Source organism: Hypanus sabinus, chromosome 9, assembly GCF_030144855.1.
Source record: "Hypanus sabinus isolate sHypSab1 chromosome 9, sHypSab1.hap1, whole genome shotgun sequence".
Classification (NCBI taxonomy): Eukaryota; Metazoa; Chordata; class Chondrichthyes; order Myliobatiformes; family Dasyatidae; genus Hypanus; species Hypanus sabinus.
This window is the reverse complement of record NC_082714.1, coordinates 43,545,264-43,569,860: the sequence shown is the minus strand read 5'-3', so window position 1 is coordinate 43,569,860 and position 24,597 is coordinate 43,545,264. Positions and strand designations below refer to the sequence as shown.

At 39.2% G+C, this 24,597-nt stretch overlaps 1 protein-coding gene across 3 annotated transcripts in view; it reads left to right on the top strand.

The window, feature by feature from the left end:
• Positions 1–24,597, top strand: part of brat1 (BRCA1-associated ATM activator 1) — a 41,041-nt gene that overhangs the window by 8,655 nt on the left and 7,789 nt on the right. For all 3 annotated transcript variants that reach the window (XM_059979571.1, XM_059979572.1, XM_059979573.1), the window contains exons 4-12: positions 3,015–3,162; positions 6,908–7,328; positions 8,365–8,484; positions 15,336–15,418; positions 18,110–18,228; positions 18,523–18,709; positions 19,392–19,465; positions 19,637–19,742; positions 20,641–20,739. In XM_059979571.1, coding sequence (XP_059835554.1) covers positions 3,015–3,162; positions 6,908–7,328; positions 8,365–8,484; positions 15,336–15,418; positions 18,110–18,228; positions 18,523–18,709; positions 19,392–19,465; positions 19,637–19,742; positions 20,641–20,739 — 1,357 coding nt within the window. The remainder of the gene's footprint in view (positions 1–3,014; positions 3,163–6,907; positions 7,329–8,364; positions 8,485–15,335; positions 15,419–18,109; positions 18,229–18,522; positions 18,710–19,391; positions 19,466–19,636; positions 19,743–20,640; positions 20,740–24,597) is intronic.

The window sequence follows — 24,597 nt, the reverse complement described above, 5'->3', positions numbered from 1 at the left end:
CATTTCTCTAATATTGAAGAAAGATAAAGACCCTACTAATTGTGCTTCTTATAGACCTATATCTTTATTGAATGTAGACTCCCAAGATTTTTTCTAAGTTACTGGCATCTAGATTGGAGAAGGTATTACCCAAAATTATTTCAGATGATCAAACTGGCTTTATTAAAAATCATTATTCTTTTTTTAACGTTAGGAGATTGTTGAATATTGTTTATACTCCCTCACATGATACTTCAGAATGCGTGATTTCATTAGATGCGGAGAAAGCATTTGACAGAGTTGAATGGCCTTACTTATTTAATGTGTTGGAGAAGTTTAATTTTCGTCCGATATTTATATCATGGATTAAATTGATTTATCATACTCCAGTAGCCTCAGTGGTTACCAATAATCAAAGATCTCCCTTTTTTCGCCTATTTCGGGGCCTCTTAGTCCATTACTATTTAACATTGCCTTAGAACCTTTGGCAATTGCCATCAGACAATCACAGGATATTTTGGGTATTAATCGTGGGACAGATATTCATAAGTTATCTTTGTATGCAGATGATTTATTACTATTCATTTCTAACCCGGAGAAATCCATTCCAGCAGTTTTATCATTATTGGCTCAATTTAGTGAGTTTTCTGGGTATAAGTTAAATCTTAATAAAAGTGAATTGTTTCCATTGAATAAACGGGTCCCAATTTATGGAAATTTACCCTTTAAATTAGTTAATGACTCTTACTTATTTAGGGATCAAAATCACAAAAACCATAAAGATTTATTTAGATTTAATTTTTTACCCTTAATTGATCAGATTAAAGGTTTGTTTACTAAGTGTTCACCTTTGTCTCTTCCCTAATAGGTAGGATTAATGCTATTAAGATGGTTATTTTACCTAAGTTTTTATATATTTTTCAAGCAATACCAATTTTTATCCCGAAATCTTTTTTTACTAATGTTGACTCTAAAATTTCTTCATATATATGGCAGTATAAAAATCCCAGGTTAGGTAAAACATATTTACAGAAGACAAAAAAGGAAGGCGGGTTAGCATTACCTAATTTCAGATTTTACTATTGGGCAGTTAATATTAGATATTTGTTATGTTGGTTGAAAGATGGGGGTGGATCTTTTGGCCCTTGTTGGGTGAGTTTAGAAACTAAATCGGTATCAGCTTATGCTTTGGGTTCTATTTTAGGGACTTCTCTCCCTTTTGCTCTTTCTAAATTGCCGAAACGAATTGACAACCCGATAGTTAAACATACATTGCGTATATGGTTTCAATTTCGGAGATTTTTTGGGTTGACTCAATTCGTTTTAAATAGTCCTATTGTATCTAATTGTTTTTTTCACCCTTCCATTATAGATCAAGCTTATTCAGCTTGGAAAACTAAGGGATTACTAAGATTTTCTGATTTATTTTTAGATAATTGTTTCATGTCTTTTGAACAATTATCCAACAAATATAACTTGCCAAGATTTCATTTTTTTAGATATTTACAGATTAGACATTTTTTAAGTTCTGTACTCTCTACGTTTCCAAATTTTGTGCCTTCAGATACTTTGGAGATTTTATTTGAATTAGACCCTTTTCAAAAAGGGCTTATTTCAAAACTTTATAATATAATTATGAAGATACGTTCAGAGCCTCTTTATAAGACTAAACAGGATTGGGAAAGAGAGCTTAGTTTTAGTATTTCTAGTGAGAATTGGGATAGAATTCTTCAATTGGTTAATACATCATCGTTATGTGCCAAACATTCACTAATACAATTTAAGGTCGTACATAGGGCCCATATGTCCAAGGATAAATTAGCTCATTTTTACTCTCATATAAGTCCTATTTGTGATAGATGTCATTCTGAAATTGCGTCTTTAACTCACATATTTTGGTCGTGTTCATTTTTGGAGAAATACTGGAAAGATATTTTTGATATTATTTCTGCGGTTTTGAATATTGATTTACAACCTCATCCTATTACCTCAATTTTTGGTTTACCAATGTTAGATTCACTGCATTCATCTTCTTCAGCCCGTCGAATGATTGCATTTCTAACTCTGATGGCTAGAAGATCTATATTGTTGAATTGGAAAGAAATTGATCCTCCCACTGTATTTAATTGGTTCTCTCAAACTATGTTATGTTTAAATTTAGAAAAAATTAGAAGTGGTACTTTTGAGACTTCTATTAAATTTGAAAAGTTATGGAGACCATTTATTCAACATTTTCATATGATGTAATATGACCCTGTGCCAAGTTCATTTGATTTCCCAGTTTTCAGCTTATGCATTTTGAGAGGACCGGAAGTGACGGCATTGATGAATACTTATTTTTGTGAGATATTATAAACAGCCCGTTTTTTTTTTCCCTTCTCTTTTGTTTTTTTTCTTTTATATTACTTATTAGTTATAGTTATTAGATTAGATTAGCTAGTTCTGCATTATATAAATTTTTTTTTGTTTTTTTTTCTTTCTTTTTTCTGTTTTTTTTATATTATACATTATGAAATATTTAGATTTACTATGTCCATACATATATCTTATGGCTTATGTCTTGGTAAACTCATTTATATTGTAACTATTATGTATGTTTTTTTTTTCATATGTAATGGAACGTGTATGTTGGTAATTTCTTTATCAATATATCATCTGTATTCTGTCCATATTACTAATATTAATAAAAAGATTTAGAAAGAAAGAAAGGCTTAGCCATACCTGGCTGTGAATTTGATAGTTTCATTATATATCCACAGGATAAAATCTTCATCCATTGGGTTCATGGGAGCAGAGAGAGCTGTTGGGTAGGAAAGAATTCTCAGCATCTGTGGAGGGATTGATTCTTTGTCTTTAGATGCTGAACAACCTGTTGAGTATTGACAGCAGTTTCTATTTTATTTCTTTCAACTTTCAGTCTCCTAAAGTGATCAATTTTAATTTGCAGAGGGAAAGCCAGGCAATAGAAGATTATCAAAGGAGCTTTTGATTTTGTTTTAATGTAGTATGTCTGAAGTGTGCTTCTGTTATTCCAGACTGATGGAATTATGAGCTGTCTGTTTGGGAGTCCAGCGAACCTTGAAAAAGAAGCATGGAAGGATGCAACTGTACGCTGTGGATGGCTCATGGGTATCCAGAATATGCTACAGCATAAAGCTGTGATTCATTTGCTCTGTAAACATGGTAATTACTCAATCTCTTACAAATCATCTGCCCAGTGTTAATGATAATGTTGAAATTTAAACATTTTCTATTTTAAGCATCTATTATGATCACTGAAAAAAATCAGTTGAATGCATAGATGCACGTGAAACTCTTTGTTCTTTCTTTAATTCTGCATATGCAAATTACAGAGGCTCTTTTGATACCAGAATTAGGTGTATTGTCATTGACATATGTTGTGATGTCTGTTGCTTTGCAGCAGCATTACAGTGCAATACATACAAAGTAATATAAATTACATTAACTATATACAGTACCTTAGTGCAAAATAGTGAAGTAGTGTTCACGGACACTTTAGCAATCTGATGGTGAAGGGGAAGAAGTTATTCTTAAAATGTTGAGCATGTGCCTTTGGATTCCTGTATCTCAGTATTGATGGCTGTTCGGGTTCCTGTACCTCCATATTGGTGGCTGTAATGCAAAGACATAATGCAAAAATCCTGGATGGTGAGAGTCCATAATGATGGATTCCACTTTCTTGAAGTTTTGCCTTTTGAAGGTATCCTCTTGGTGGGGAGGGGAGAGCCCATGATGGAGCCTGCTGAGTTTACAACCATCTGCACCGGTTTCTGATTCTATGTATTGGCACCTCTGTGCCAGATGGTAATGCAGTCTAAGGTACACCTGTAGAAATTTGCTAGAGACTTTGGTGACATACAACATTTCCTCAAACTTCTGATGAAATAAAGCCTCTGGTATCCCTTCTTTGTAATTGCATCAATACATTGGACCCTGGATAGACCTGCAGAGTTGTTGACCCCCAGGAACTTTAAGTTGCTCATCCTTTCCACTGCTGATCTGTGAGTTCTCCCAATTTCCTGTCCCTGTAGTCCACAATCAGTTCCTTGGTCTTACTAACATTGAATGTAGAGTTGTTCTTGCAACCCTCCTCAAGCAGCCGATCTACCTCACTCCCGAACACCTCTTCATCGCCACCTTAGATTCTGCCAACAATAGTTGTGTCATTGGTGAATTTCTAGGTAGCATTTGAGCTGCGTCTAACCACGCAGTCATGAGTGTAGAGAGAGTAGAGTAGTGGGCAGAGCACATACCCTTGATCTGGGTGTGTCTGATTCCTGAGCTTGTGTTGATTGCTATTGAGGAGGAGATGTTATTTCCAATCTGCATTGACTGTGATCTCCTGATGGGGAAATCAAGAATCTAGTTGCAGAGGGAAGTACAAGAGTCTGGGCTTTGAATCTTGTTGATTAGTACTGTGGGGATGATGGTGTTGACCACTGAAGTGTAATCAATAAACAGCAGTCTGAATTAGATATTGCTGTTGTCCAGGTGGTACAAGGTGAAATGGAGAGCGAGTGAGATTGCATCCACTGTAGATCTATTGTGACAGTCGGTGAATTGGAAATAACTCTGAAGATGTAGCTCGGGTGGTCAATGGTTGGGTTGAGTTGCTCCCCCAGTCTTGGCAGTCCACTTGCAAATGTTTCGTCACAGTATGAGGAGATCTCATCTGCCTGAAGCAACTGGTTCTAGGGCACCAGTAAACCACCCCCCCCCCACCCCCACACCCTTTGCTCCTTCTTCTATCAATAGAAATGGTTCTTCTGGACTTGGTAGCTAAGCCACATGTGAAGGACCCGGAGCTGGACTTGGTTGTCAGTGGTTATTTGAGATACACACATTTAGGAACATTTAATAGGCAGTGGGATCTTATCCCCACTACCACCCCTGGCTATAACATCCTTAAGGAAACTTCATTTGCTATTTTTATTGTGAACTATTGGCCATCTTATATTGAGAATTTACAGTAGATTGACTCTTTCCAAATGTTCATGAAGCTTAATTATTTGTGCTATGACACTAGTTTTTCAGATGGAAATTAATCAGTGAAGGTATTTCTCCTCATATCAGTCCTAAATAGGCTATTTCTTATTCTTCAATTGACTTCAAGTTGCAGAATTATTAGCCAGAATTGAATTATTTTCTCTGTATTCAACCTGTAAAACCCTATTAGGACTTTGTAAGTTTCAGTGAGACTTTTTATTATTTTGAGCAAATGAAAAAAGGGAAAGTTTGCTCATTCTTTCCTATACAGCAAACTCTCTATCCCTGAAAGCAATCCAGTAAATCTTTACTCTTTCTTATAGCTAAGACATCTTAGATAAGAAAACCAAAATGGTACAAATGGTAATTGCAGGGATGCTAACATGATGTTTCATAAGCTTCTACCTTAACAGTCTATCCAATTCCACCTTAAAATGTTCGATAAGTTTGCTTCTACAGATTGAAGAACATTTTGAGGATCTGAACTCAATTAGCAAAGGTTCTTTGAAGGAGGTTTTTTTGTTGTCTCATCCTTTTCCTTAAATCTGTAACTAACAATTGCTAGAGAAACTCAGTGGGGCAGGCAGCATCTGTCAAGGCAGAGATCTTGCAACAGGATTGAGAATAGGAGAAGGTGAAATGAGGTGAGGCAATATATAGAGCCATGTACACAGAGCCATGCTGATTATCCTTAATTATCCTTTCCAAATGCGGATAACTTCTGTTTCATAGAGTCTCCTACAATAACTTTTCCACCACTAAAGTAAGTTCAGCAGCCTATAGTTCCTTGGTTTATCCTTGCATCCCTTCTTAAATAAAAGTACAACATTATTTACTCTTCAGTCTTTTAGTACCTCACTGGCAGCTAACGATGATACATGTATCTCTCTCCTGATTTTGCATTGTTCTGCGATATACAGTATTGGTCAGGTCTCAGGGATTTATTCAACTTTATGTGCTTTAAGATTACCAGAACCAGCTCCACAGAACCACAATGTGGTTATGTTTCAAGATATGGCTGTTCTCTCCCCTGAATTCTCTAGCTTCCATGACCCTCACTGTGGTACACACAGGCGAGATATAATAATTTAAAACTTCACCAGTCTCCTGTGGCTCCACACGAAAGCAAATGCATTGATGTTCATTGTTTCTCTGGAATGGGGGAGGTTAGAAGGGACATGAATAAAGTATGTAGAACGATGACAGGTATAGATAAGATAGACTGGAGGAATCTTTTTCACCTTAACAGAGGTGAATGAAACTAGAAGACAGGGTAAGGACTAAGTGACTTAGAAAGGACCTTGCACTATGGGTGAGAGCGGTGGAAATAGTCATTGTCAACACAAGAGATGTCTAAATGAACACTTTCATCATCTTGGCATTGAAGGCTAAAGGCCAAATGCTCATTTAGAAAATGCTTAAAGCATTACATTGCTTATTTCTTTCTTGTAATAGATCCCAACCAGGTCATGAGATAAATAAATGTGATATCCTCCCCTAACTCTCAACAGACTCACTTTGTTGGGTATTGCAAGAGTAATTGAGTACAAGGCTTGGTGACAGCTTTGGTGAGACCACATTTAGGGTGCTGTGAGAAGTATTTGTCTCTCTATTGAAGGAAAAATCCAAATCCTTTGAAAGCACTTCAGAAGTTTTATTGTTTTATACCTGAATTATACTGTCTAGGATACCTAGATGTGATCTTTTTGTTGATTAATGAATATGATGAAAGCCCCTTATCATGAACTGATGTTGTTCATTGTTCTTAGGAAACAAGACTGTGAGAACAAAAAATAATTCTTCCTGAAATTTAAAGAGTAAATTAGAACTGTTTCCTATATTAACATTGTATTTTTGCTTTATCTGAAAAAAGTTCTAATTTCAACAATAAGATATGTTTTCTTATCATTTGTGCTATTAGACTGTATTTCCAAGATCATATGTCTTCAGAGGGATCCAAGTATATTTGTGGCCTCAGCAGCGAGTCAGCTTCTGGCGAACATTTTATCTTTCTCTTTACAACATTCTGAACTTGCTCCATTGGAAACTAATAGAAAAATCCAATTAACTGACACGATTGGTGCAATGACTGGTTTGGACTCTACTGTTTGGTCTGTATGTGTCTGTGCAATTACTGAACACATTGAAGATTTTCTGAGATCCGACGTCACTTCCAACATTCAACTGGCTCTGAAACTACTCTCCAAGATTTCGGTAACATGTGATCCAGCTGGTATTACATCATTGTGGCCTAAAATAGAAGGAAGTTTAAAATTACTTTTAAGTGGTGATCTAACTAAAATTGGTCAACCTTTGGCAGAGCTGTTCTTGAATATATCCAGGTAAGAATACAGAAGCTTTTAGAAGAGCTGCCTAATATTTGTCTCCACAGTTCTGTCAGATGACATTCTGGTTTGCTTTACACTATGTTTGTTGATTTTCTGGCAATCCACCAGAAGTAAGCTGTGATGAATTTATTCCAGTTCCAGCTGGATTATTTTTAGATGTAAAATGTCTCGAGAACCTAATGTGTTATTTCAAGAGAAAAAAAATAGCTTTCAGCTGTGTCACCCAGTGAGTGCAAATATGAAGCTGTATTGGCACACATCATGCAGTGATACCACTTAGTGATACTTGAATCAAATTGAGTGTTCTTGTGTGAGTTTGCAGTTTTGGAGCATGGGATGTTAAGCAGTAGAAGAGTAATTGAGAATATTGACCAGAACAAATAACACTGAGTTAAAATTCTCCAACTAAAGCTGGAAATACTTCATTTTCATGAATGATTCAAGAAAATACTTGGGAGTGCAATTGACAATAGTCTCTTTACTTAATACACTTTTTGAATTACAATGGGCACGTTGTTTAACCAATAGCTTTGTAGTAATTCATTTATAAAAAGGAATTCATTTAGGAAATTTCTAATGCAAGAGAATAATATAGAAAAAAATTGGCATCTGTAGGTACTAAAATTACATAACCATATTCTACTGCTAATTCACTCCAAGTGAATGAAGTTTACCTCTTTAATACTACCTTCAAATATGCTGTGTGTTGTTAATTAGTTTCAATGTAAATGATGGAACATTGCCATTGCTGCTTCACTGCAATGGGATTCATAAGCTCATGCTGTGTGGTGATCATTTGTGTGATCGGAGGGAGGTGGAAAACTGAGTAGGCTGACTCATTCCTCAAAATAATTGGCCTTGGTAATGCTCCTTGAAATGTGTACAGCCAGTATTCTTTGTGTACACCTTACGGAATGAAGATGGAAAAGGAAGAAAAGTCAGTTATTGATGAATTGTGGCATAAATTATTGGCTTTATGTCTTTATATCACATGGAGTGAGTAAAGGTTTTTTTAATTTCAATCTTACAGAACAGTTCAATGTGAAATACTACAGTCCAAGACATGGGAATTGCTTGGTCTTTTACTGAAGTCACTGAATCAGACTGAAGCATTGGCATTAGCTTCAGGGATCGTAAAGCTCCAGAACTGGTATGAATACTTAGATATTTATTTCTTTTGCAGGGAAATATAAATATTTTATATCTTGATCAATGAAATGTGGAATGGATATATAGGCTGTCCTAAAACAGAAAGGCTTTCTCCCAGGCCTGGGTGTCAAACTTATTCTTTAAAGTAGAAATTATTGGCCCCTGTGTAATACATTCTTAAAATCGTTAGAAATGGGAAGCATAGCTCAAGTATTTTCAGGCTGTCTCTACAATTTCTTGTACGTTGTTCTAAGTAATTTATGAATTGTACAATTTCAAGTGTATTTTCTTTTAGCAAATACAAGTGAAGCTGCTTAAAATAACAACTGTGGAGATAAATGTACAGGTTGAGCCTGGTGCTGTTTGCCGGTAGAAGACCCATGCAATGAAATTACAAGTGCAGATTTGATAGCTAGTTGTCGTCTCTTAATGTACAAATATGTACAACCTTGAGTAGTATGGAGAACATTGTGATATCACTACAGAATATAATTGTAGCCTCCTTAGAAAACTTGTTTTTCAACTGAAGGCAGAACTTCAATACAACCGTGAAGAAACAAGTTTTTTTTTTAACACAAGAAATTCTACAGATGCTGGAAATCCAAAGCAAAGCTCAGAAAATGCTGGAGGAACTCAACAGGTCAGGCCGCACCTATGGAAGTGAACAAATAGTTGATATTTTTTGCTGAGACCCTTCTTATGGATGGATAAGGAAGGGGTAAAATAACAACACAATCAGTTAGGGGGAGGAGAAGGAGGCTAGCTGGAAGGTGATAGATGAAGCCAGGTGGGTAGGAAAAATAAAGGGTTGGAGAGAAAGGAATCTGTTAGGAGAGGAGAGTGGACCATAAGAGAAAGGGAAGGAGGAAGGGATCTGGGGGAAATGATAGGCAGGTGAGAAGACATAGGGAGCCACAGTGGGGGAGGAGGAGGAGGAGGAGGGACAATTTTTTTTAAACCAGGAGAAATTGATATTCATGCCGTCAGCTTGGAGGCTACCCAAAAGGAGTATAAGGTGTTGCTCCACCACCCTGGGAGTGTCCTCTTTATGGCACAAGAGGAGGCCAAGGACTGACACCTCGGAACAGGAATGGGAATCGGAATTAAAATGTTTTGCAACCAGGACGTTTTGGTTTTGGCAGATGGAGCAGAGGTGCTCAACGAAGTGGTCCCCCATTTTACGACAGGTCTCACCAATGTAGAGGAAGCCGCTTCAGGAGCACCAGACACAATGGACGACCCCAGCAGATTCGCAGGTGAAGTGTCACCTCACCTGGAAAGATAGTTTGGAGTCGTGTATGGAGGTGAGGGGGAGGTGTACAACGATAAGTGCCAGAAGGGAGATTAGTGAGGAGGGATGAATAGACAAGGGAATCATGGAGGAAGCAATCTGTGGAAAGTGGGGGTGGGGGTGTTGAGATATGTTTGGTGGTAGGGTCCCTTGGGAGATGGTGGAAGTTGCAGAGAGTTATGTGTTGGGAGTCTCATGGGGAAGTAAATAAGGATGAGGAACTCTATCACTGTTACAGCAGCAGGAAGGTGAGGTGACAGTAGGTGTTCGGGAAATGGAGGAGATACAGGCGAGGGCAGCATCAATGATGGAGGACATCTCTGATGTCCTGGAATGGAAAGCCACATCATGGGAACAGATGCAGCAGAGACGAAGGAACTGAGAAAAGGGAATGGCATTTTTATAGCAGACAAGGTGGAAAGTGGATAACCATCAAGCTAAACGTGGAAATCGGTAGTAGGTTTATAAAGATACTTGTCATCAGCTTGTCTCCAGAGATGGAGTCAGAGAGATTGAGAAAGACGAGAGAAGTGTCAGAAATGGACCAAATGAGTTTAAGGGCAGGGTGGAAGATGGAGGCAAAGTTAGTGATATTGACGAGCTCAACATGGGTGCATGAAGCAGTATCAATGCAGTTGTCAGTGTAGCAGAGAAAGAGTGGGGGAGCATTACTGGGGAAGACTTGGAACATGGACTGTTCTACATAGCCAACAAAAAGGCATATCCTCAGAGCATCTCCTAAATCTGTGATCTCTACCAACATGTACTGCAGTGCAATCAAATGCATGGACTCATTACCATCAGGTTCTCCTTGAAGTCCCACACCATCAAAGTTAGAAATATATTCACCTGTCTTTTATCAGGTTTAAATTCTGCAACTCTCTACCCAGTAGTGTGATGGTATTGCCAGTGATACTCAAATCCCAGAAAACAAGGAAACTTCAGTTTGTAATCTGTCAATGAGGCATGCATGTACAGTCATTACTGCTCCTCTGCTCATCCTTTTCTTGCAGTCAGAGGTGCAATACATGATGGAAATTGGGAATTCCAGCTGAGCTCAGGTGTCCAGTTCCAAAGAAGTAGATATGTTAGAGTAAAAGTCATAGAGGTTTTTATTGATGAGTGGCCTAATGAGCCAAATGAACTTTTTACACACCCAAAATTTTAAATTTATTTTCATATTTGGCTACTGACACTAATGAGAATAAATAAACTGAACATCAGAAAAGTGTGCAAGAATTAGATTGGTTTATCATATGTGATTGATCCCTATTTTTGAATCACAGCCAATAAAATATAAAGTATTATTTACTCTACATTATGGTTGGCATATCAAACTTAGCTATCATGGATCACCGCAGCAGTGGTTTTATTAACACAAGAGATTCTGCAAATGCTAGAAATTCAGAGCAAGACATACAAAATGTTGAAGGAATTCAGTAGGTCAAGCAGCATTGAATGAACAGTCGACATTTCAGGTAGTGACTCTCAGGACTGGAACGGGAGGGGGAAGAAATCAGAAAAAGACAGTGAGGGGAGCGAAAGGATTTCAAGCTAAAAGGTGATGAGTGAAGCCAGGTGGGTGGGGGATGGGGGAAGAAGTAAGAAGCTGGGAGGTAATGGGTGAAAAAATTAAAGAACCGGAGAAGGAATCCAATAAAGAGGAGAGTAGACCATGAGAGAAAGAAGGAAGAGGACCACCAGGAGGAGGTGATGGACAGGTGAGGAGAAGAGAGGAGGTAAGAGGGGGGCCAGAGCAGGCAATTGAAGAAGAGGGAATCGGGAGGAGGAAAAATTACTGGAAGTTGTAGAAATCAATGTTAATGCCTTCAGGTTGGAGGTTACCCAGGTGAAAAATGAGGTCTTGCTCCTCCAACCTGAGAGGAGGTTTATTGAACTTTTTGTATCTTGGTCCAATTGTTAAAGAGAATATAAATTAAATTTGAATGTTTATAAAAATCATTGTGAGTTAATACAATGCACAAAAGTGCAGAATATTTTATGGTTGTTCTTCAGAGACCTGAATTTTATTTCGATGTGGGAGAATAATTGAGTTCTCTTCCCTATAAAGACTATTCAAGCATTTTAACAATCTAAATTCTCTCTGACAAACCATTTAAGTTAATTTATGACATCTCTCATTGGTATATTAAAATCATCTCTCTTTAGAAAGCTTAATAAACCAACATTAGATTACTTTCACTCCTTTCAAGGGATTTATTCACACACGAATGATCATCTTATTTATAACTGAAAAGACTTTAGCAATCTCTGAGCAAATGTAATACATCTCGACCTTCTCTTTTCTCCATCATATGTAATCAAAATTTACTGGAAATGTTGACTCTGATTCTCTCTTCACGTAAGCACTTAGCCTGTGCTTCCAATATTTTCACTTTTTGTTTTGGATTTCCGGCATTTGCAGGTGCATATTTCTTTTACTCCATGATTTCCAAATACTTATTCACCTCAAGGTGACAAGGCTTATCCCTGTCGTTTTTCTTTCATCATTATCATTATGTGCCATGTCATATGACATAGGCAATCATGGTTTCGTGACCATGATTGTTCTTGGCAAATTTTTCTACAGAAGTGGTTTGCAATTGCCTTCTTCTGGGCAGTGTCCTTACAAACTGATGAGGCCATTAGCCATTATCAGCACTCTTCAGAGATTGTCTGGTATCAGTGGTTGCATAACCAGGACTTGTGATATGCAGTAGCTGCTCATACGATCATCGACCACCTGCTCCTATGGCTTCATGTGACTCTGATTGGGGGCAGGGGGGGTGCTAAGCAGGTGCTGCACCTTGCCCAAGGGTGACCTGAGGGTGAGGGAAAGGGTGTCATACTCCTCCTTTGATAGAGATGAATCTCCACCCCATCACCCCTGTCCTCATTCTGATGGTGTGATCCTTGCTCAGAGGAAGCATGAACTGTAGATGTACCTGTGAAGAAATATAATCTTTGACTAACGCAAGAAAATCTGTAAATGTTGCAAATCCAAAGACAGACAGGCACGCACACGCACACACACGCTCACATTCACACTCACTCACTCAGACACTCACTCACTCACTCTTCTGGAAGAACTCAGCAGGCCAGGCAGCATCTGTGGAAAAGAGTAAACAGTTGATGTTTCAGACCAAGGTCCTTCATCAGGATTGGAAAGGACGAGGAAGGAAGTCAGAATAAGAAGGTGGGAAGAGGGGGAGGAAGGAATACAAGGTGACAAGTGATGGGTGAAACTAGGATTGGGGGAGAGGTGAAATAGAGGGCTGGGAAATTGAGTGGTGAAAGAGATAAGGGGCTGGAGAAGGAGGAAACTGATAGAAGAGGACAGAAGACCATGGAAGAAAGGGAAGGGAGAGAAGCACCAGAGGGAGGTGATGGGCAGTTAAGAAGAGAAGGTGTCGGGTGAAAATAGAACGGTGAAGGAGAGGAGAGGGGCAGTTACCCGAAGTTCAAGAAATCGATGTTCGTGCCTTCAGATTGGAGGCTACCCAGACGGAATATAAGATGTTGCTCCTCCAACCTGGGTGTGGCATCATCGTGGCAGCAAAGGAGACCATGGACTGACGTCAGAATGTGAATGGGAATAGAATTGAAATTGTTGGCCACTGGGAGAGCCTGCTTTATCTGGCGAACGGAGCGTAGGTGCTCAGCAAAGTGATCTCCCAATCTACATCAGGTCTCATTGATATACAGGAGACCTCACCTAGAGCACCAGATACAGTAGGTGATCCCAACAGACTTTCAGGTGACATGTCAACTCACCTGGAAGAACGGAGCAGCTGTAGGGGCAGGTGTGACAGTTGTTCCATTTATTAGTATAAGTTCCAGGAGGAAGATTAGTGGAGAGGGACAAGTGGGCAAGGGAGTCACGTAGGGAGCGATTCCTGCAGAAAGCAGAAAGTGCAGATGGGGGGAAGGGAAAGATATGCTTGGTGGTGAGATCCTGTTGGAGATGGTGGAAATTACGGAGAATTATGTGCTGGATGCGGAGGCTTCTGGGTGGTAGGTGAAGACAAGAGGAACACTATCCCTGGTGTGGTGGCAGGAGGATGGGGTGAGGAGATGTTGGTGAGGGCAGTATTAATGGTGGAGGATGGGAAGCCCCTTTCTTTGAAAAAGGAGGACATCTCAGTTGTCTGAAATGAAAAGCCAGATTCTGAGAGTAAATGCGGTGGAGATGGTGGAACTGAGAAAAGAGAATGGAATTTTTACATGTGACAGGGTAGAAATAGGTGTAGTCCAGATAGCTGTGAGAGTCAGATGGACTGTCTCCAGAGATAGAGACAGAGAGATTGAGAAAGAGAAGATAGGTGTCAGAAATGGATCGGGTAAATTTGAAGGCAGGGTAGAAGTTGATGAGCTCACCATGGGTGCAGAAAGTAGCACCACTGCAGTTGTCAGTGTAGCGTAGAAAGAGTTGGGGAGCAATGCTGGTGTAGGCTTGGAACATGGACTGTTCCACTTAGCTGATGAAAAGGCAGGCATTGCCGGGACCCATGCCGGTGCCCATGGGTTTGATTACACATTGGGTTTGATGGAAGTGAGAAGAACCTAAGGAGAAATTATTGAGAATAAGTGCAAGTTCTGCCAAACAGAGGACAGTGTGGTGGAGAGCAACCTGTTGGGTCTGTTGTCCAAGAAAAAAAGCGGAGAGCTTAGGGCCTTCCAGATGTGATAACAGTTTTTTTTGGGGACTGAACATCCATAGTGAAAATGAGATGGTCAGGACCAGGGAACTTAAAATCATTGAAAAGATCGAGAGCATGTGAAGTGTCACTGATGTTGGTGGGAAGGGACCCAACCAAGGGGGATAAAACAGAATTGAGGTACTGTATGCAGACACGAGTTCAGTGCGGCATGAGCAGCAGGCAGAAACAATGGGTCTACCTAGACAATCAAGTTTGTTTGATTCCTGTGAAAACAAACAAAAATATTTGTGTGATATCTCTGCCATTATCTTAACTACCAATTGAATTACTCCTGCCTCAATCTAAGGAACCCACAAATTTTTGCTAAAGTTTTCCTTATTGCATATCTTGTGCTTGAAGGAGTCTCCTAGAGACTGGAGCTGGAGCTATCAATGTAATAGTCTTTATTCAGCTTAAACAAGTAGAGAAATCTGGTGGAAGAATGTTCCAATATTTGAAATGCATTGAGTTCCAATGCCTAGATCTTCATCTGTTGTTTCTCAGTATTAATCAATATCACACTTCCTTGATGGAAGTTGGGTTTTTGATGTAGACCAACTAACATAGCTCTGTTTGTACATGTAGCCAATGCTGATGTAATATCTAATGGTAATTTCATATTTGCTTTGTCCTACTATTTAATAATGAATTTTGAATGTATCTGTTATTTTTTAGATGCTTTCCTTAATGAGCTGGTAGCTTGCTCCTTTCATTTTGTTTATGCAGCTGATATTATAATTTTAGAAAATGATTACTGCTTGTAAGTTTTATTTAAAAGTAGTATGAAGGTTGTGCTTGTAATAGTGATGAGTATACTACATACTGTTTCAGCATTTCAGTTTACTGCTTTTGCTTATATAGTCCACAGCCACTTCGGATGCAGGCTATGACAACAGTGCTCCAGCCGCTGAATTACGTCTTTAATGTAACCAGGGATGATGCAGGTACTGCTTGCATAGATTTTACAAAAGCTGACTAATACTGCCTGTGGTCATTTTTTTTTTCAATTTGTAGATTTAAAAATTTAAACAGGTAGAAACACGATAATACTGAATACTTGACTATATTGTAGAAATAATGATGTAAACACAGAAAAGTGTCTGAGAGAAGAATGATACATTGTGTTTCTTCTTTTATAAGAGCTGCAGTAGACGTCAATATAAGCAGGAGGAACCCTGTGCCTATTGATTGCAGTCTAGCATTTTCATAGTGCCTGCTTATTTAAACAATTTTAATATTTAGCCCTTGTTAGCTGTGTTGTTGATTGACAGCACACAGCAGCAATCGGCAATAGCTCCAGTTAAAATTAGCCTTGCCAATTAAAATTATCCAACTGTAAAAGGGAATTTATTGTGGCAGGGGTGAAATATTGAAGAATGATGCAATGGGAGAAATTCGGCAGCAAGGTTTTCAGGTACTTCATCTGGGGCTTTTTAGTCAAGATGAGGAATGTTCTGTACCTGGATGTCTTCCAGTTGAAAAACAGTGGATGGCGAAAGCCCAGAAATCATTGCCATTAGGCATGTCCTTGTGAATTCACACAAGATTAGTGAAGGTACATTCAAAAGCCATACACTAGCAACTGATACCCAGTGACCTGTGCCCACTACCAAGAGATCCTATCAAATGGAGACATGCATTTCACTCACTTGCTTTACTTCACCTCACCCTTACGTATTTAACTCTGCTGCAAGCCCCATGTTCATATTTCACAGTTCGAAACACAAATTTTGATGTTGATGCATATCTCTTATATAAAAAGGCACCCCTTACTACTTTTCCCTTATATTCCAGTTCCTCATTTGTGACATTTTCATTTCAGACACCTAAGGACTGAAATGTGATCAACAGTGAGGAAAGCTCAGTCAATCAGTCTCACTTTTGCAACCGTACAGACACAATGGGCAATTTACTGGATAGCATGAAAGCATCATCTGCCTGGCACATATGCCCTGCAGTCAGGGCAGGAGACAAGAGTGACATGTGTCAGCTCAGCAGAGTTGCAATTAGCCATGTCTTGCTCTAGGGGACTTAGATACAGATTTTGATGGGGTAGGCAATGGAAAAACATTAGTGGAAGTGCACAATGATTCATTGGCACATCAGGATATCTACCAGAAAGCCTGTGTTTGGTATTGAGGAGCAAGAAGGTGTCAGCATCCCCTTTTCACAGTCCAAGACGCTGTACTTGGAAAGCAGCCTTCGCCTTTTGGGAGCAGTAGTGAGTTATATAATAACTCACTATCCATTGTGCACCCAGCTGCCATGCATTGTCGTTGCTTTCACATAATCAGAGGGCTTGTAGCACTGTAGGCAATAAATATGATCTCTAGAAGCTTACTAAGGCCACTTATTCCAGGGGAGTGGGGTAATTGAAGTGGCTGGCTCCATTAAACATTAATTATTTTTCCTCAAGAAGACATCATACATACTCTCACCAGTGCCACCCTCAAATTCTTTGTTTTCTGTTGTGCTCCATTCCAAAGGAAATTTCACATTGTCACGAGCACCTGCTGTTTGGAGAAATCACAAAAGCAGCAAAACAGGCCATTTAAAAAAATTTTTGCAACTCATAAAATATCCAGAAAGTACTATAATATTGTAGTAAAATCCTAACGGCATCAATCAGCAACTACTCTGTGAGAGCACGAACTCCCACACAAGTTTTACAACGTTGATGCAGTCTTTGAGTTGGTATGATCTCCTTTCTGATGCTGAATGTCTAAGGTTCTGAGAGGGTGAGAGCTGAAACTTGAACCTCAAGAGGGAGGGTTGGTGTCAGATCAGAATAGTATCCTTATCGGAATGTGCTTTTAATTTTTTGGAAGCTTTAATCCTGTTTGTTTACTGCTTTATGAAAATAAATTAGTGAAAATTTGTAGTTAGAAACTTGTCAGCTAGAAAAGACAGATTTAATGAGGATGTTTACCTTTTTTTCTACATTTTTCCTTAGCATTCCACAGAGAATAAACAAGACCTGACTAATCAGTCAGATGAGGAAAGGAGGGATGTCAGTTTGGGGATCAAGAGAAAACATTGACATTTTAGAACATAGAACTGTGTAGCACAGGAACGCATCCATGGTGTCTGTGCCAAGCATGATGCCAAATCATGCCTGTACATGATCCATATCTCTCCATTCCCTGCAAATACATGTGACTGCCTAAAAACCACCTGAATGCCATTATCATATCAGCTTCCAGTACCAAACCTGGCACTGCGTTCCAGGTACCTGCCACTCTCGATGTTTAAAACAAAAATAATATTTCCCCACACATCTCCTTTATAGTTCCCCACTCACTTTAAAGCTACAACATCTAGTATTCGATATTTCTACTCTAAGAAAGAGATTCTGGCTCTCTATCCTATCTGTATGTCTTTATAATTTTATATCAGGTCTGCCCTCAGCTTTCGATGTTACAGAGAAAACAATCCAAGTTTATTTAACCACTCCTTATTGTTAATACCCCTTAATCCAACCAACATCCTATTTTTAAAGTTGTTAACTTTTTATGTGTTGTAATTATTCAATAATTTGTTCTTTCAAACATAACACTATTGTAAAAACAGTACTTCTGAAAAAAACATTCCATAAAATCTATGTTTTGTTTAACACTGAAACATTTTTGCTGCAGTACAGCTGGATGAACTTTCAAATCGCAGGGTTGATACTGAGCACCATCTTTCCAAGAAATCAACCTGCGTCAGCTTGATCTGTCAGACACTTTCACATCTCTGTGAGCTGTTACAAATGGTGAGTAGTTGCACTCTGCCTTAAATTAGACTTCCATCTTCTCAGATTTGGAATCTAAATCATTAACAGGAAAATAAACAAAATGTTATGTTTGTCAGAGGAAATTCTATTTTATCTTTGGCTTTACATCGCAGGGAATAAAACAACACGTCTTCTCAACCCATGAAAAATGTCCATACTTCTCCAAATGGGCTTTTAAGTGTTGAATTCCAGGAGCAAAGAGTAATTGTAAATCAATTTCATTATACAGCTTGTAAAATAACTCAAAAATTGGTGAATTTCTTCCTTATTCAGCCCTCTCAGGTGATAGATTTTCCACACCAAGCGTTGATAAACTCAGTACTAACTATTCTACAGTTATGCATTGGCACTTCAGTTCCCATCACTTCAGCTGGTGTCAACATTGGCAGACATTTGATTGGATGCATCAAGGTTCAGAGAGCAGGGATGGATGTTATTGGTGCAGTTGTTCAATGTACAGGTACGAATCAAAATTTTAACTAATACTAATACTTCCCCAATGATTATGCCTTTAGCACCTTAAAGTATTGGTCTTGCCCAGTCATTCAAGCAAAAGCTTGGTTTGGTGTTTGAGGTGTGATGTGTTTTTATGCATTAATGTCTTAATAACAATAGTAACTTGGCATGCAGAACAAAATAATAAAATTTGCAAATGAATTTATAGATCAATATTCTTTATCCTTAGAGAAGCATCTTGAGACATTTTATTGTGTTGAAGAAAATATATTATAAAATGTTATTATTTTTTAACAGGTAAACAATGATCCAAGTGGTAGTTTTCAGTTAACTGCTCTGGATTTATCTGTGACTTAATATGCACAATGCCAGGTTAGGAAACATTCCTCTGAAGGCTTATTGGCAAAGATAAAATTCAGTTTTATTAGAAATCTTAGTTTAGCATAGAGTGAGTAAGCATTTTTTGTTATAAATATAATAAATTTAATTTTATTTGTTCACACCCCTCCCTCTACAACCTACTGCCAGCTTTTCTTGATAACTATTACTTGAATCCGTTTCCTGAGGAATCCTCCATTCAGGAGTGTGAACTTGGCTCCTGTATACTTTTGATTATGAAAATGTATGCAAATGTGATACTGAAATATGTTATTTTCAACAATAAATAGACCTATATTTAATTATAGGGAGAATCAAAGAAGCAGAGAATGCATTAAGCCTGCTCCTTGATTACGTCCAAAACCCAGATACAGATTGTACGGTGAGTATTATTTTGTTTTATATACAGATTCATAATATTTCAGTGTAAATCTTTTTATTCACATGATGCATAACAGTAAAACAATTATTTATATATTTATATATCTATATGTACTGATTTACTGTATCACATGTAAAAGCTTGAGTAATTATTCAACGCTATAATGTTTAGGTTTTGAAGAAAACTCTCCATGCTTTACTTCAGTGGATCTTATGCTGCTTCAAAGCTGGAGATTCTCAAATGCATGAAAATAAGTTCCAAGAGTTTTTACATGGAGGTAAGGAACTGGCATATATTATGGCTATGCTCTGGGCAACATTTTTAATGTTGCTGGAGCCGCTTTTTAAACTGGTCACTGCGAAATCCCGTGTAGCTCAGTTCAGAAAAATAAGTCAGAAAATAATTTTTTAAAATATAGCTCCTCAGTCTGTGCTGGCAGTTTGTACATTCTCTGGTGGTCAGACTTTGGAGCAGAACATGATATCTGGTTTCCCAGCAATCTGATCTAAGAAAATGTTAGAGGACCAAATTTCGTAAGTCATTTTTCAGTTATGCATTTGGCCTAGTATTGGCACCTCTTCCTGTCTCATCTGATTATCTGAAGATTGTGTCTTGGACAATATCATTTCTTTTTGGGTGCAGATCAACGTAATCATGACAAACTTATTTAGTTATACTGCCTAGTTTCCTTTGATATTAGCATTTATAAATATTGCATAATATTTACACCAGCAGGAATTCATTGTATAGAATTACTTTATTAACATTTTTGTTTGCTGACTTAAAGTATAAAAAAAATCCCCTCTGTACATGGGTAAGGACATTTTCCTTTTCTTCAAATAGCTTCTCTTGCAAACCTTTTTGATGATGCCAAAATTAATTTAGAGAGAATTGTATTATTTTATTTTTAACTTCATTTAATCATTGTACCAGAAGTATTTACAAATGAGAACTTATAAACTATTTTATATTTGGAAAATTTTAGTAAACTATAAGAGTGCAGAGCATTTTCACTTTGGATAACTGGTCCTCTTACAGAATGCATGAATTTTGTTTGTATGTGGTTTACAGCTGTTGAATATAATTTATTTGAGGCTTCCAAAACTGACATGGTCCATGTGGATGTATATTTGGTGAATCTCAAGTAATGTAACGTTTTTTTCACTATGTTGCAGATTTCATATCAGTAATGAAAAAGCGACTATTTGATGTTCATTGGGAGATTCGAGATTCCACAGCTGAATTCCTCGGTGAACTGTGTTTCCATTTTAAAGGTATTAACCTTCACACTAATGGAAAATATTGTTCCGATTATATGTAATATTAACAAAGATGACAAGTAACACACACAAAATGCTGGAGGAACTCAGCAGGTTGGGTACCATCTATGAAAAAGAATGAATAGTTGACATTTCAGGCTGAGACTCTTCTTCAGGACTGGAAAGGAACGGGAGAATTTAGAGTAAGAAGGCGCAGGTAGGGGAGGAAGAAGTACAAGGTGACAGGTGAAACCAGGAGAGACGGAACGGTAAAGTAAAGCGCTGGGAAGTTAAATAGTGAAAAAGATAAAAGGCTAGGAGAGGACAAAAGACCATGGAGGAAAGGGAAGGAAGGTGGTGGGCAGGTAAGGAGATAAGGTGAGAGAGGCAAACAGGAATGGGGAGTGGTGAAGGGAGGGGCATTATCTCAAATATAAAAGATTCATGTTCATGCCGGGTTAGAGACTACACAGATAGAATATAAGGTGCTGCTCCTCCAACCTCTTTGTGGCAGTAGAGGAGGCCATGGACTGACATGTCAGAATGGGAAGTAGAGTTGAATTGAGTGGCCACCAGGAGACCCTGCTTCTTGTGTTGGACAGAGCAAAGGTGCTGGGCGAAGTGGCTTCCCAATCTACGTCAGGTCTCACCGATGTACAGGAGGGCACACCAGGAGTAGTAGATACAGTAGGTGACCCCAACAGATTCACAGATGAAGTGTCTCCGCACCTGAAAGGACTGTTTGGGGCCCTGTATGGTAGTGAGGGAGAAGGTGTAGGGGCATTTGTTCCACTTGCAAGGGTAAGTACCAGGAGGAAGATCAGTGGGGAGTGAGGAATGGACAAGGGAGTCGAGTAAGGAGCAATCACTGTGGAAAATGGGGAAAAGGGAAAGATGTGCTTGACGGTGGGATTCTGTTGGAGAGGACAGAACTTACAGAGAATTGTGTGCTGGATGCAGCTGCTTCTGTAACCCTCAGGTTCAGCTAGTGGCTTAATCTGGGGGAAGGCAGCCTCCGGCCCAGCCAAACTTGAGAAACTTTGTTTGGGTAAATGCTGTGTGATGTGTTCCCTGTTACAAATCAGTACCATGAAATAATAAACAGTGCACAATATGCAATTAAACAATTGAGCTTTATAATTCTTAATTTGACTGTAGAGTTAGAAAAGCTCACTGTTTTCCCGTCTGTTCGTTCTCCATCGATTTTCTTTTCCCCCCTGGGCGTTGGCTCCTGACCCCATTCCAAGTCAACTCTGTCCTGCAGTCTATGACTTCCCTGTTCTGGTATCTTCTCTCTCCATCTTCTGCCAAACAAAAGACCGTGAAATCTTCACTCAGACACACAAGAAAGAAAAACATCTCCCTCATTGGCCAGCTCACATTCCAAAGCCCTCATTACCTCCAGTCATAACCCAAACACTGTGCTACATTAGCAGTCAAACCTTTCCCAGGTTGTTACACTTAAAAATAACATAACATAAAACTAACATAAGCTTAATCAATAAATAGTAGATTAGTCAGGTCATAGGTGTTAATTTACTTACTATCGCATGAATAAAGGTGCCCCATTGGGAAGATTCTTGCAGAAGTGTGCTCTATAACCAAGCTCTCTTTTCTTGGACTGACATAATTGAGCAAGACGGAAGCTGATACTGAAAGTAAATAAGTATTTATTCCGAACAGCAGGTCTTCTTGAGAGAATCTAGTTTTCTCTCCTAAGGTTGTGTTTTATACCATTTAAATGCAAACGCTATAATAAATTATTAACTCACACAAAATGCTGGCAGAACTCAGCAGGTCAAGTAGCATCTATAGAAATAAATAAACTATCAATGTTTTGTGACTGGAAAGGAAAAGAGAAGAAACCAGAATAAGAAGGAGGGGGGAGGAGGAGGAGGACAAGCTAGAAGGTGATAGGTGAAGCCATGTGGGAGAGGGATGGGGGGTGAAGCAACAAGCTGGGAAGTGATAAGCAGAAAAGGCAAGTGGCTGGAGAAGGAATTTGATAGAAGAAGAGAGTGGATCATGAGAAAAAGGGAAGGTGGAGGGGGCATGAGGTGTAGGCAAGTGAGGAAAAGAGGTAAGGGGCCAGAATGGGGAATTGAAGACAAGGAAAGGGGGGAAATTACCATAAGTTGAAGAAATCAATATTTCAGGTTGGAGGCTACCTAGGTGGAATATGAGGTGTTGTTCCTCCAACCTGATAGAAGCCTCATCGTGGCAGAGGAGGAGACCATAGGCTAACAAGTGGGAACGGGGATAGGAATTGAAATCAAGTCAAGTCAAGTCACTTTTTATTGTCATTTCGACCATAACTACTGATACAGTACACAGTAAAAACGAGACAACTTTTTTCAGGACCATGGTGCTACATGAAACAACATAAAAACTACACTGAACTACGTAAAAACAACACAGAAAAAACTGCACTAGACTACGCACATGGGACTGCATAAAGTGCACAAAACAGTGCAGGCATCACAATAAATAATAAACAAGACAATAGGCACAGAAAGTTGCAGTAAGTGGGTGTCATCGTTGGTCGTGGGGAAATTCTGCTTTTTGCAGATGGAGCTGAGGTGCTCGACAAAGCAGTCCCTCAATCTACATCGTGTCTCACCAATGTAAAGGAGACCTCACTGGATACAGTAGATGAGCCCAACAGATTCACATGTGAAGTGTTCTGGAAGGACTGTTCGGGGCCTTGAATGGAAGTGAGGGATGAGTTGAAAAGGCAGGTGTAGCACTTCTGCCATTTGCAAAGATTAATGACAGGAGGGAGAATAGTGGATAGGGACAAAAGGACAAGGGAATCACAGAGGGAGCAATCCCACAGAAAGCATGGGGGGGGGGGATGGTGAAGGTAAAGGTGTATTTGGTGGTTAGGGTCCCATTGAATGTGGCAGAAGTTTTGGAGAATGATGTGTTGGATATGAAGGCTTGTGGTGTGGTAGTTGTGGATAAGAGGAACTCTTCCTGTTAAGGCAGCAGGAAGATGTGAACATGATTGTCAAGACAATGGAGGAGATGTGGCTGAGGGCAGCATCAAAAGTGGAAGAAGAGAAACCCCATTCTTTCAAGGAGGACATCTCTGGAAAGGAAAGCCTCATCCTGGGAACAGATTCAGATTCAGTTTATTGTCATTTAAGAACCACAAATGCAATGCAGTTAAAAAATGAGAAAATGTTCCTCCAAAATGATATCAACAAAACACATGACAAAAACAGACTACACCAGAAAATCCACATAACGTTTGGCAATCCCCAATCCAGAGTCTGGAGAGGCTGCTGCGTATTAATATCGCGCTACCATCTTAGCGCGTTCCCTGGAAAGGAGCTCCAATCCCACCAGACAAATAAGACCAAAAACTAAAGCTACAAGGCCTGCACAAAACCACATAGTTACAACATATAGTTACAACAGTGCAAACAATAGCATAATTGATAAAAAAAAAGACCATGGGCACTGTAAAAATAGTCCAAATATGTTAAAAGACCATAAGTTCAAAAGAAACCACCACACAGTTTCCACAAGTCCTCAGGGTCCCGATTGACTCGTCATCCCACGCAGGCGGCAGAAGGGAATACCCCCACTATGGACTTCCACGGCGCTGCCCAACTCAACCTCGCAGACGCATCACACAATGAAAGCTCCGTCGAACCCAGCCTCGCAGACACAGTACACACTGAAAGTGACCTGACCGCAGTGGACTCCGAGTCCGTCGAACCTCCAAGCCTCCGACCATCCCCTCCGGCACAGCTTCTCCGAGCACCATCCTCTGCCGAGTGTATTAAGACGTCACCACCAACGGCCATCAGCAATGCGACCCCGAGGATTGGGGGCCTGTTCTTCCCAGCAGAGACCCAGACCTCG